The sequence below is a fragment of the Neofelis nebulosa genome, chromosome 2, assembly GCF_028018385.1.
Source record: "Neofelis nebulosa isolate mNeoNeb1 chromosome 2, mNeoNeb1.pri, whole genome shotgun sequence".
NCBI classification, from domain to species: domain Eukaryota; kingdom Metazoa; phylum Chordata; class Mammalia; order Carnivora; family Felidae; genus Neofelis; species Neofelis nebulosa.
The window spans coordinates 173,310,079-173,322,944 of record NC_080783.1 but is presented as its reverse complement, the minus strand read 5'-3'; the positions used below and the strand labels follow the sequence as shown (position 1 = coordinate 173,322,944).

The following is a 12,866-nucleotide window of genomic DNA, read 5'->3' as shown; positions in this document are numbered from 1 at the left end:
TAACTGGAACAGAATGAGCAAAGGAAGTTGTAGATGGAATCAGAGAAGCAATGGGGGAGCAGATCATGTAGAACCCTTTATAAGGACTTTGATGTTTTTTTCTTTTTCTTTCCTCTGAGTGAAATAAGATTCTCTTGCAGTTTCATGAGCAGAGCAATGATATAAATTATGTTAGGTTTTAATAGATCACTGTAGCTGTTGTACTGAGGATAAACTAGGGAGAAGGGAGACGCCTCGTTCAGTTAGGAGGCTATTATAGTAATCCAGGAGAAAGATAATAGTAACTTGAACGAGGTGTAGTTAAGTAACAATAGAGGTGGTGAGAAGTAACCAGATTCTGGGCATATTCTGAACATAGAGTTGATTTACTAGTTAATTTTTGATGTATTCAACATAAAATGTGAGAAAAAGAGAACACTTAAAAATTACAGGTATGTCGGCTTCATTTTAATTCAGTTCAAAATATGTTCTAATTTCCCTTTTCCCTCTTACCATAGGTTTTTTAGAAGTGTGTTGTTAGTTTCATAATGTTTGGAGATTTCCAGGATTTTTGTGTGTTTGCTTTTAATTTCCAATTTAATTCTATTATGGTCAGAGAACATATTTTATATGATTTCATCATTTTAAACTTACTGACATTTGTTTTGTGGCTCAGAATATGGTTTGTTTTTTAAATATTTCATGTATGCTTAAAAAGAATCTGTTTTTTTCTGTTGGTGTTATGTAACTGCTACTTATATCAAGTTATTTGCTAATTTTGTCCAAATTTTTAATATTGTTACTGATTTTCTATCTGCTTGTTCTGTCAATTACTGACAGAGAGGTGTTATATTCTCCAATGGTAGTTGTGAATTTGTTTATTTCTCCTTTAGTTTTATTTTTTTGTTTCATGTAACTTAAAACTATATTATTAAGGACATGAACATTTAGGTTCATTATGTCCTCTTAATTAATTGACTTTTTGGCATCCCTTGCTTTGGAATGCACTTTGTCTTACATTAATATAACTGATCCAGCTTTCATTTCATTAAAGTTAGCATGGTATATCATTTCCATCCTTTTACTTTTGGTATGTCTTATATGTTTATATTTTAAATGGGCTCCTTGTAGACATCATTTAGTTGAGTCTTGCTTTTTTAATGGAGTCTGAAAATCACCTTTTAATTGGTGTGTTTGGATTATTAACACAACGTAATTATTAATATGGTTGGGTTTAAATCTAACATCTCAATATTTATTTTCCATTTATATTATTTGTTTCTTGTTTCCCTTTCATCTTTTTTGTCTTTTTTATTATTTAAATGTTCTTATGTTTCATTTTATTTTTTTAATTAGCATTTAACTCATTACATTCTTCTTTCAAACAAAATTATACTACTTAGTTTGTAGTATAAGAACCTAATCAAGAACATTTTCATTTCCTCCTCCCAGATTTGTATGCTATTGTCAAATGTTGCACTTATATTATGAATCCCATGCTGCAGTGTTCTTATTTTGCTTTAAACAATAAATTATCTTTTAAAGAGTTTTTTAATAAAAAATGTATTGTTTTTCATACACACATTTACTATTTCCAGTGCTTTTAATATTTTTGTGTAGATCCAAAATGATAATCTTCCTTCTGCCTGAGGACTTCTTTTAATATTTGTACTACTGCTCTGATGGTTATAAATCCTGGCATCTCCATCTTATCTTTGTTTTATAGTCTATTTTGTCTGATGTGATTACAGTGACCCCAGCTTTCTTTGGTTCCCATTTGCTTGGAATGTCTTTTCCATTGCTTCACTTTCAGTCTGTATATTGTCTTTATATCTGAATTGAGTCTCTTACAGGAAATACATAGATATGTCTTGTTTCTTTTTTATCTATTCAGTTACTCTGTTATCTTCTGATTCAAGAATTTATTCCATTTACATTTAAAGTAATTATGGATAGGTATGTACTTATTGACATTTTGTTCATTGCCTTCTGGTTATTTTGTAGTTCCTCTGTTCCTTTCTTTTTCTCTTGTTCTTTTCATTTGTGGTTTAATGACTTTCTTTAATGATATACTTAGATTCTTTTCTCATTGTCTTTTGTGTATCTACTATAGGTTTTGCTTTGTGGCTACCATGAAGTTTACATATAACAACTTATATTGATAACAGTTTATTTTAAACTGACTGGTGGAAATACGAACTATTCCCAACCTTTGTGCAAGATCTAAAAATTTCTGTGTCTTTCTTTTGTCCCCCCCCCCCCCCCCTTTTGGCTTTGGGTAGTTTCCTCAAATGGATATATTAGCCAGTACTCACATGAAGACTCAAGAGCAACTCTTTAGAAAGAGAAATGTTCAGATCTCTCTTCTCCACTACTGTGTACTGTGCTTTCTAAACTTCTTGGCCTTCTTGAACTCCAAACTCCATCTTTTTAACTAAAGAAGAATCTGGGCTCTGGATTTCCTCTTCTTGTTCAGTACTTAGCTTACCTTATTTATTTTCCTTTCTTCAGGAATTGCTGTTCTGTGCTGGCTGGTGTCAAATGTCTGAAAACTATTGTTTCATAGATTCTGTCCTGTTTTTAGTTGTTTAAGGTGGAATGGTAAATCTTTTCTTGATGGTCTATGATGGTTGGAACTTGAAGTTTCCTTCTTTGTCTCTCTATGACCAAGAAGACTCTGTCCTTAATATAAGTAAACATTCCTTAACTATCTATAAGTGATGAAATTGATAGCTTCACACAAAAAACTTCTAAAGACAGATTTCAGTATTTAGTATCCTAATAAAGGACTACGTGAATAAAAAATCAACTTACTTTATTTCACCATGATAACCCAAATTCTGGTGGCTTTGCAATGTTTCCAGAAAACTCAAAGTCAGATACAATCCATGTTTTCCGCATATAGCCCTGACCTGCAGAATAAGAAAGAATTTGGAGTTTTGTTATAATGAAATTAAGATTTGAATTTCCTTCCCATAATTAGAACCCATATGATTTTGACAAAGAACTAGTACCCAGGAGTGAATTATCTCATCAGGATATCACTCATGACAATAATATCCCACTGAATGAGCACTAGGTGATATTTGGAATTGTTCAATCACTGTATTGTTCACCTGGGACTAATAGAACACTCTATGTTAAATATACTGGACTAAATTTTTAAAAATTAAAATAAAAAAATAGCAAATTTATATTTGGTTGGTGCCGAGGTATTGCTCATTATTCAGAAGCCATTGGACTTTGAAATGTTGGTCTTAAATTTTTGTCAGCAATGGAATTGGTGGTTAAGGCCTAGAATTTATATACAATTATTATATAGGTAAATTGCAAAAAAAAAAAATTGTGTATCTCCTTTGATTTATAAAACAAGCTTGAGGTATTAGCATGGTCAATATTGCTATCTGCATTTAATATATGACAAAACCAAGACTTAGACTAAGTCACTTCCTTGATGTTACACAGTTAATAAATGATGGAATTTAATCTAGAAACCAGATGCCAAATACATTTCTGTTGGATGATTGAATAAGGTGTCAGTGCTGTTTCCCAAGTACTTAATATTTTCTTAATTTAGCTGACGAATCAGTTCACTTCTCAGGTTGGTGGGTGGATGACACTGAGATTCAAACATGTCAGACTTTTAGGGGTATGATAACATGTGTTGTGTGTTTATCTTGCTGTTTAAACATGGACTTTGGAATGAAACAGGACTCATTTTGGACACCAACTCTGCTTTCTGTGATCTGTGTGACCTTTCTGTGCCCAATGTTTCATCTACTAAGTAAGACTAGTATTTTCTACTTCCTAGACTTCTGTGAGGTTTACATGAGAAAATAAGCAATTAGAATAGTGTCTGGCTTCAAGTTAGGCATTTGATTAATATTTGTTTAAATGAAGAGAAGGAGGAAGGGAGGAGAGAGAATGAGGAGAAGGAAGGGAGGGGAGAGAGAGAAAGGAGAGGACAGAGGATAGAGGGATTAGAGGAGAGGAGAGAAGGGAGAGAGAACAAGGAGAAAGAGGGGAAGGAGGGAAAGAAGGAAGGGAGGGAGGAAGGAAAGGACAAAGAAAAAGAGATGTCTAATTTAGTGTTTGGATTAAATAGTAGCTACTATTACTACTTTGAGAGGAAGTTCAATATAGTGACTGTATTAAGCATGTTTTTTATCTTGAGTGATTGTGCACCCGCCCCCCGCCCCCCCCACCCCCCCCACCCCCCCCACCCCCCCCACCTCCCCCACCCCCCACAGCTAGCCAATTCCTAGATTTAGTAAAGGACTGGCTTGAAAGTATGCTTTTCTTTCAAATGCAAACCAACCTCTTTCCTGGGGCTCTCACACTTGGGCTGCTATGCCCTTATCACCCCCAGGGCCAAGTACTAGGTGACAGCCCCTGAGTCCCTGAGCTCACTGAAATAAATCCAACTAGCTAATCCTAAACTGCTTACCCTGCCTTGCCCCTTCCACAATGAGGGCTCTTGACCACATTTTCCCCTTATCCCCTCTGCTTCCTGACCAACCCTGCTGCTTCTGGTGTGGCCTGTGGGAATGTGCCATGCTCCCTCCCCTTGGAAACTTCGAGTAACAAACTATCTCTTCAGTGGCAGTCATCTCCTGATCTGTTGGTCAGACCATAGCTGAATAATAATAAAACCTGGATTTTAAAATAGTGACAAAAAAACTAATCTTGGTTTGTCTTTATGGAAGGAAATAGCAACAAATCTAAGTTTAAAACATGTACATGTTACTTACTAGGTATAGAGGAGTAATGTCAAGGATGTTTCAAGGAGGGAAAAAAGATCAATTTGAAACATAGAAACAACTTAGTAAGAGTTTATAAGAAGAATAAGGGGTCAGGAAAAATTCCAGGCAGAAGAAAAACATGTGTAATTAATGGATGAGAAAGAGTATGGTGCTTTTTACAAATCGCATGTATTTTGACATTACCCACCTACTATAGTTTTATACCCTTTTCTAGACTGGGCAGTAATTATTTGTTCCCTAGAACTTTATTACAAAACCTTGGCTTACTGAGGGCTGTGGTTGTGTTTCATTCATATTTCGATCACCATTGTCTAGCACCATATTGAAAAATAAAGTATTAATAATTACAGCATATTGATGTATTTTTAAACATCAGAGGTTATTCTAAAAACAGTTGATTTACTTCTGGCAACATTGAGTTTTGCCCTAGGCTAAAATGAACAGCAGATTAGAAATAGTACATCAGGGTTCCTAGAAGCAGATTGATTGATAGCTGCTAAGAACTGACAGTTATAAAGGAGCGAATAAATAAATAAATAAATAAATAACAACAACAAAAAAACCAACATCTAGCAGAAAATCCTGCCAACCTAGTGTTACTCAGGATTATTACTAAAATTCTTTAAAGCATGAATATATATAATGATGACCCTTATTCAATAAGAAGGGATTTCATTATGTGTAGTTTCTTCTGTTTAGTAAGGAAATGTTTTTTAATCAAATGTAAATAAAATGTCTACATTATTTAGAAAATTCCACGTGAAATAAATATTTATTTCCCCAAAATGCTCCTTGAAAGAATGGTACACAGATGCTCTCTCAACTTCCTCTCTTCCCACTTATGGCTCCATTTGCATTTTACCCCATCACTGTACTTAAACTGTATTTGCTAAGTCACTGGTAGTTTCCATGGTTTGAAATTGTGTGAGTACTTTTCAGTCCTAATTACAGATGGTATCTTCATAGCATGAAACATGGCTGATCATGCCATTCTTCTATAAATCTCTTTTTTGGTTTTCCTGACCATCCCCATGTCTCGTTTGATTGTTTTTAGTCTCCTTTGCTGGCTTGTCTTCTAACTACTCCTTAACAATGAAAGTCCTCCTCAACCTTCCTTCTCACTTTCTGTATGTCCTTGGGTAACGCTAACTATTCCCATGGCTTCAACTCCATATTGAAGACCCTTAAATCATTATTTAATTTCTCAACCCAGATCAATGTGTTTAAAACTGAACTCCCCATCCTGTCCTCCACTCCTCCAAAGCTACTCCTTTTCTGTTTTCTATCATGGTGAAAGGTATCACCACTCACCAAGTTGTGAAAGCCAAAATGTTGGGAGTAATTTTTGGTTCTTCCTAATTCAGGGCCCATACCCAGTTAGTCACCAAGACCTACTTTACTAGCTCTATCTCCCCTGTTCTGCCTTGGTTTAAAACCTCATAATTTCTTGCTTGAATTGTTGGAACAGCCTTCTAAAGGGCTCTCTTTGCCTTTAATTCTTCATATTCCATTAAGGTGCTTTTGGTCAAATTTCAAATTTGATCATATCATTCATTCACTGTTTAATATCTTTTCATGATCCTTTTGGGCCTTCAGGATAAGGTTAAGCCTCCTAGAAAGACCCTTCATAAACTGGCTCCCACTTTCTCTTCTAACCTCGCCTTGAGCAGCATCTCCCACCAATCCCAGCCACCGCATACCTGCTGTGTCCTGTCCATTTGGATGACTTACAGTTCCCTGAATTAGCCACGCTGTCTCTCCTTTCAGTTCCATTTCACATTATTCTTTTACATAGAATGCCTTTCCCATCCCTTAGTTTGCTCCTCCTCCCAATTCTTTGTCAAATTCACTTGTCCTCTAAGATTTAGTTTTTGTACCATCTCTTCTGGAGGGTTTTTGAGGCAGGCTAGTTTGGTGTTCCTTCTTTGTGTTTCAAGTTACTGCCATCACTCTATTTGTCATACAGAGTTGTGACATAGTTAAAATGTCACCCTTCTCCTGGGTTCCTGGAGAACTGAGGAACTGAAATCATAATAGTCTCCTCTCCTTAGTGTCTTCGCATACTGCTCAGAACCCAGGATGTGGACCTACATTGCTTCAGCAATCCTGCCAGAAGCCATCATTACATCAAGATGTGCTAGAGGAACAGGATGAGGGAGTCCACAGAATGAGGATGGGAGATGTTTGATATGTTTTTAGACTGTTCTATGAGAAGGGCAAAATTTCATTTGAGTGGCAAGACCCATAGATTATCCTTCAAGAATACATTTATTTGAGAGGCTATAGATGATCTGTGAACCCTCTGAAATGTTGGCTGTGAGGATGGCAACCCCACCCCCCTCAACACAGGGACACAGAGTGCATTGATTTCATGAGAAATTTAAGGAAGCCTGTGATTCTTTCCCCTACACTCCAAGGAGATTAAGAATTACTGGTCCAACAAGAAAAGCCCTTCCAACTCATATCCTTTCCTGGTCTACTCTGAAGTCCTGTGTCTAAAAGCATGAATGTTGGGGCACAGCTGCTGCTGTTTTTTTGTATCCAATGTCCCTTGGGCCTCAATTTGTCTCACGTTCTGGGGAAACAGAATTCTATTTTATATGCCTCCCAGACTGTAATATACTTTGAGTGAGTTCCAGATGTCTTAAGAGATGCCAGATGGCTGAAGAGAGGCAGACCAGCTTCAAGGAAAATGTGCCCCATTTCCTTGGATATGAACCACAAATTTAAGCTTTCAGGACCAGCTCTAAGAGCCAGTACTCAATGTGGCCATCACTTGACCCTGGGAAAGATTCCCCTTCCTTGGGCTGTTTTGAGTAATAATTTAACCAAACACTGAATTTTTTTGTTTAATTAGAAGAAAAGGAAACTAGTATTTACTGAGTGCCTCATGTATTAGCGTGCTAAGTACCTTCACATACTTACCTTGCTGAATCCTCACAATAGATGCAGGAGATAGATATTTCAAACCCAGTTTTTCCAGTGGAAAAATCTAAAGACTCAAAGAGTTTAAGAAAACTTATTTTGATTCCCAAGTTATTTATGTTTTATTCTCCAAGTATTATCTGAGAACCTTCAAGCTTCATTGATGGTGTTATGTAATTTCCAATCTAACAGAGAATTGCTGTTTCTTACTGATCTGATGAACGTAGTGAAAGCTATTTATGTTGTGTGGAATCTCTGGTAGTGTTCTCTCTCTCTCTCTTTCTAGTAACACATGCTTGCATGTGTCATATTCACATACGTACACACACAATTACACCTTACCATGACCTTTGCCTTTGCATGATTAGTTGACTGTATAAATGAAAGCATAGAGAAATCTGCTTCTGTCCTGGGATAAGTGTCCACTGTCATTATATTGTGTCCTTGCTTCCTTAGTAAACATCACACGTTCTTTTAAATTCTTTCTCATTTCTAACCTGTTTGCCTAGATGAAAGGCATTTTCTAATCTTTACTATAGCATTTTCTTTTTCCTCCCCCCTCCTCCCTGACTAATTTCCAATCCCTTTATTCCCCTGGAACTCTAAGTCTTGTATCACAGACTTAATGGATGCTTCCAGATACCTTTTGCCTAATAGAGTTCCGATTTTGGCCCTCAATATCCCTCTACTCTTCTGTACTTTGAACCCTGGCTCTACAGCTTGCTAGCTGTAGTCCTTGGATGATTCAGTTGACCTCTCTGAGACTCAGTATTTTTCATTAAATGGGTATTATAACATCTATCTGGATTTTGTAGTCATCTGTAAATGTTAAATTAAAATGGTGTAACTAAAGCATTTAGTGCAGTGGTTGGCACTTAGTAAGAACTCAATAAAGCTTGGTGGTGACAAGTTGTTGTTAATGGAATGGTAGTAATACTCATAATTATTATTTGCCCTGTATCTGAGGTAGCCTCATGCCTAGGGTTTGTTTTGCTGAAGACAATACTTGAGTTAATATGGTTCTGGATCTTCTTCCATAAGACACATCTGCACTGTTAATTAATGTTCCCAAACAGCAGACTAGTCTCTATCAGCAATAAATCACACTAGTTCCTAAACTTTGGTGTTCCTAAAGCATGAGATACCACATGCTGGTGTCACTGGAAACTGGTACAGGGTGTGAGAAGTGAATATTTGGCCTTGGAAAAATATTTATTTTCCATCGTGAAATGTTACTTGGGTGTTGTCATATTTTCTATTATTTTAAAAAAAATTTTTTAACGTTTACTTATTTTTGAGAGAGAGAGACAGAGCATGAGTGGGAGAGAGACAGAGAGAGACACACACAGAATCCAAAGCAGGCTCCAGGCTCTGAGCTGTCAGCACAGAGCCTGACACGGGGCTCGAACTCACGAACTGTGAGATCATGACCTGAGCTGAAGTCAGACACTTAACTGACTGAGCCACCCAGGCACCCCTCATATTTTCTATTATTAACATAAAACGTGTCCCAGTGTAAGTAATTCCTGGACCGATTCTGCACATTCCATAATTCCTTTTTGTCGTCGTCATCTTTTTTTTTTCTCCTCTCAGGCACAGAAAACAAGTGTATAATGTGATCCACAGGCAGAACACAGATCATAACTGTGCTTTCTTATAGACCCAATGCCCTGAGGCAGCCTTTGGAGATCAACACATCTGAACTCTAGTTTTGGTTACCTTGGGTAGGGGCAGGGAGCCAGAGAACGAGCGATCTTCTTTTTGAAAATTCCGACTGAGGTTCTCTATGTTGAGTTTCCCATTAGTTGCCCTTAGTGCCATCAAGATCTCTGACAGGCTCTTGCTCACTTCTGACTGTGGGCTGGCATCCTGATGAGCAGTACTGTTTGGAGGGGCAGGGGAAATGCTATGAAAAGATGATCTACCCAAAGCCGTTCTATGTTTTCATACCAGATCTCTCACCCCTGACTTACACTGTGGAACCAGAGAACCCACCCAGGAAGGTCTTCTAAATCTCAGTAACCTGGTCATGGCATCTGAGCATGAAGATTTCCTACATTCATTCCAATCGATTCCATTCTCCTGACCACTAGAGTCTCTTCTCCATGAGGCACCAACCAATTCAACTAGAACATAAACCAAACTTTGTAACCTAATCTCTAACTCTTTTTTCCAGGTTGAGAGAAAAAATTGGAAGTGATCACAGTAATTTACTCTAGCTGCCTGATCTTACTTCTCTTAGGCCCAGATAATTATTGATGGGAAATCAAATTTCCCAACCGTTCATTGCCACAAGCAAAGCAAATCAGATCCTGCCAGATCCCTGTAACCAGGGAACCTATTTAGAAGGAAATCTTGAATTGAGTGAACTTCCTCTGTTATCCTTGACTTTGCAATTTGTATCTGGAAAACCCAGAAAAGTTTTGGTAATAATGATTTTGCAAATGTTTATAATTATTAAGATGGTTTATCTCACTGACTATTGTTACTTTAAATAATAGGTGAAAAACCACAGGGTGATAAAGTGTTACAGTCATTTACTTATTTGATTTAACTAGTGAGATTTTTACTCATTTAGCATTCACATGATGTTCCTTCCAGATCCGTCTGAACTGTCTTCTCGGCAGTGGAGCTTTTCCTAATTTCCACCGTCTCAACGTCAAGTGCCACTTCCCTACAGGGACATTCTGTGACATCCCTCAATCTCCACTCCTATAAATCAGCCTCCTTTCAGTGGTATGCCAGTAAAGTTTAACAACCCGCTCTCCAAGATAAGGCCCTAATCTGTTAGCATTACTAATTTTTACGGTGCAAGTGCTCCCACCATGGCCGACTTCAAGCTACCAACCCAACGTCACTGAATGAGTATCTGGGAAGTGATGCTCCCAATTGGCTCTCAGTGGTGCTCCAGCACCCTGTGCTTGATCAGCTCTTTTATAATTCCTTGTTCTTTTCCTTAATAAATCTCCCTCATGTTGCATTCACATCTTTATTTCTTTGGTCATTGCCTTGTGTCTGGCTTCCCTATTAGACTGCTCCATCAGATGTGGATCAACTCTGTTTTGTTTCTTACTATTTCCTGGGGATCTTGTGCAGCACTTGGAATCGATTCTTTTTATATGCATGTATTTAACTTTTACTAAAGGTCATATTGCACCTTCTTTTGCTCTGTGACTCTTACTCGGGCTTTGGCCTAATAGCTAATATTTTCCAAAAGCTTGGTACAGGAAGGGGTGGCTGTTTGTCTTTGTTTTGGTCACATAGTTTCTTCACCCTCCTTCCTTTGTTCAGAGAGTTCTCTAGCTCAGGAGTCTGCCTCTCACTCCAGCCAAGGAAAATGCTAGCTATTTGGTTTACTAGCCTCTCTTTGCTGATAGAGCACATGACCCAGGCCTTGCCAATCAGATGTATCTGTCCCAGATTTGAATCGCAAATTTTCCTTCCTTGTTCCTTTTCTTGCAATGCCATTTCCTGGGGGTAGGAATTCATGAGGCTTTGGCCCCTGACTCTGAACACCAATTGCTAAATGGGCAGGAGTTGTATGGAACCCATTTGTTTCAGCTGGTGGGGTTTCTTAGGAAACCTGCTGCAAGAGTGTGTTTCATCTGGTCCAACTTAGGTAAGGAGAGCCATTGTCACTGTTGTTGCCACAGGTGATGCTGGAGGCTTTTTAAACATCACAGAGCTGCCCCATTAAAGGCTCTCCCTGACAGAACGAGGGAGAGCCTTTTCCTGAGCAGCACATTGATTAACAAAGAGCCTGGATTCATTACGGGCCATCAGTTCTGCACTTCCACAAACATGCTGTCTGGTTTGTGTAAAGCAGCACCTTCTCTGATGAGTTCAAAATGATCTCTCTATGCACCTCTTTTACAGAGTAGATATCCAGATGTCCCTGCAAGTGGATAATTAGGGTGCCAATTACATTAAAAAAATTACTCGTTGAGCATCTCCCACGTGCCAGGAACTATGCTTGACATGGAGTTGGCTAGGGCACACGCTATTATCACTAACCTCAAATGTCAAGTACATAGTTACAAGTACCACGACTGTTAGGCAAGGAAAGGACTGTGGGGCCATACCACAAAGAGATACAACCTGGTCCAGGGCTCAGGAAAGCCTTCCTGTCCAGGACCCATAGTACCCATACCTGCCAATGGGTAACCATGTGTTTTAGTGCATAGCTCACCGCCTCTCTGGGCCCAAATCTCATGGTCTGTGTTTTATGAAGTGTGGTTGCTGATTATTAAAAATTTCTGTGGCTACAGGCACCTGCGTGGCTCAGTGGGTTAAGTGTCTGACTCTTGATTTCTGCTCAGATTATGATCTCACGGTTTGTGAATTAGAGCCCTGCATTGGGCTCTTCACTGACAGTGCAGAGTCTACTTGGGACTCTCTCTCTTTCTCTCTCTCTCTCATTCTCTCTCTCCCCTTCTCCCACTCTCTCTCTCTCTCTCACAAAAATAAACCTACTTAAAAAAAATTCTGGGGGCTTATGGCCCTCCATAGCACAGTTGCTCCCAGATATTTGACTCATAGACCCACATGGCAGTGTCACTTTCTTTGCAACTTGAGCCCTTGAGGGAAAGAATGGGCCTTGCCAACCTCTGAATTCACTGTGCACAGCTAGGTGTGCCTGGCAAGCATCTGGTATTCAATGAATGCCAAAAGGGCATGAAAATGGCGCACTGTAGAAAGGAATCAAGTCTAACATTTGGCCCAGGGACATTTTTACAGGAAACTCTAGTTCCCTAGAGTGAAGTGATAAATTCCAATATCATGGCTCTTAATCACTGTGTCTCATTATTTGTAATGGAAAGAGTATCTTCTGGTAGGATAGTTTAAAAAAAAAAAAGTAAAAACACTCTTCTATAGCATTTACTATGTATCGGATACTGTTTTTGAGAACTTTGCCTTGATTGACTTACCCTTATAAATCTATGAAGTGAAGGGAAATCTCTTATGGTTTCTATTTCACACTTGGAGAATGGAAGCACAGAGAGGGTAGCTGACTGTCCTCAGGTCACATAGCCATTAAATGGCAGAAACAGGAATTGAGCCCAGGCTTTAGGTAATGGAGGCTATGTTCCTAACTACTGTACTTTGTCAACTTTCTTGGAGAACACAGAGACTCTCATGCTTTATTGTGCCTCATCTCTAATGATATTACTCACATCCTATTTTTACTTTGTGTCATCT

The 12,866-nt window shown here is 38.3% G+C and overlaps 1 protein-coding gene across 1 annotated transcript in view; it reads right to left on the bottom strand.

Moving 5' to 3' along the window:
* C2H1orf87 (chromosome 2 C1orf87 homolog) overlaps positions 1-12,866 on the bottom strand; it is a 79,331-nt gene that overhangs the window by 30,811 nt on the left and 35,654 nt on the right. The window contains exons 7-8 of the mRNA XM_058693776.1: positions 9,387-9,549; positions 2,794-2,891 (exon numbers count right to left, since the gene is read on the bottom strand). Coding sequence (XP_058549759.1) covers positions 2,794-2,891; positions 9,387-9,549 — 261 coding nt within the window. The remainder of the gene's footprint in view (positions 1-2,793; positions 2,892-9,386; positions 9,550-12,866) is intronic.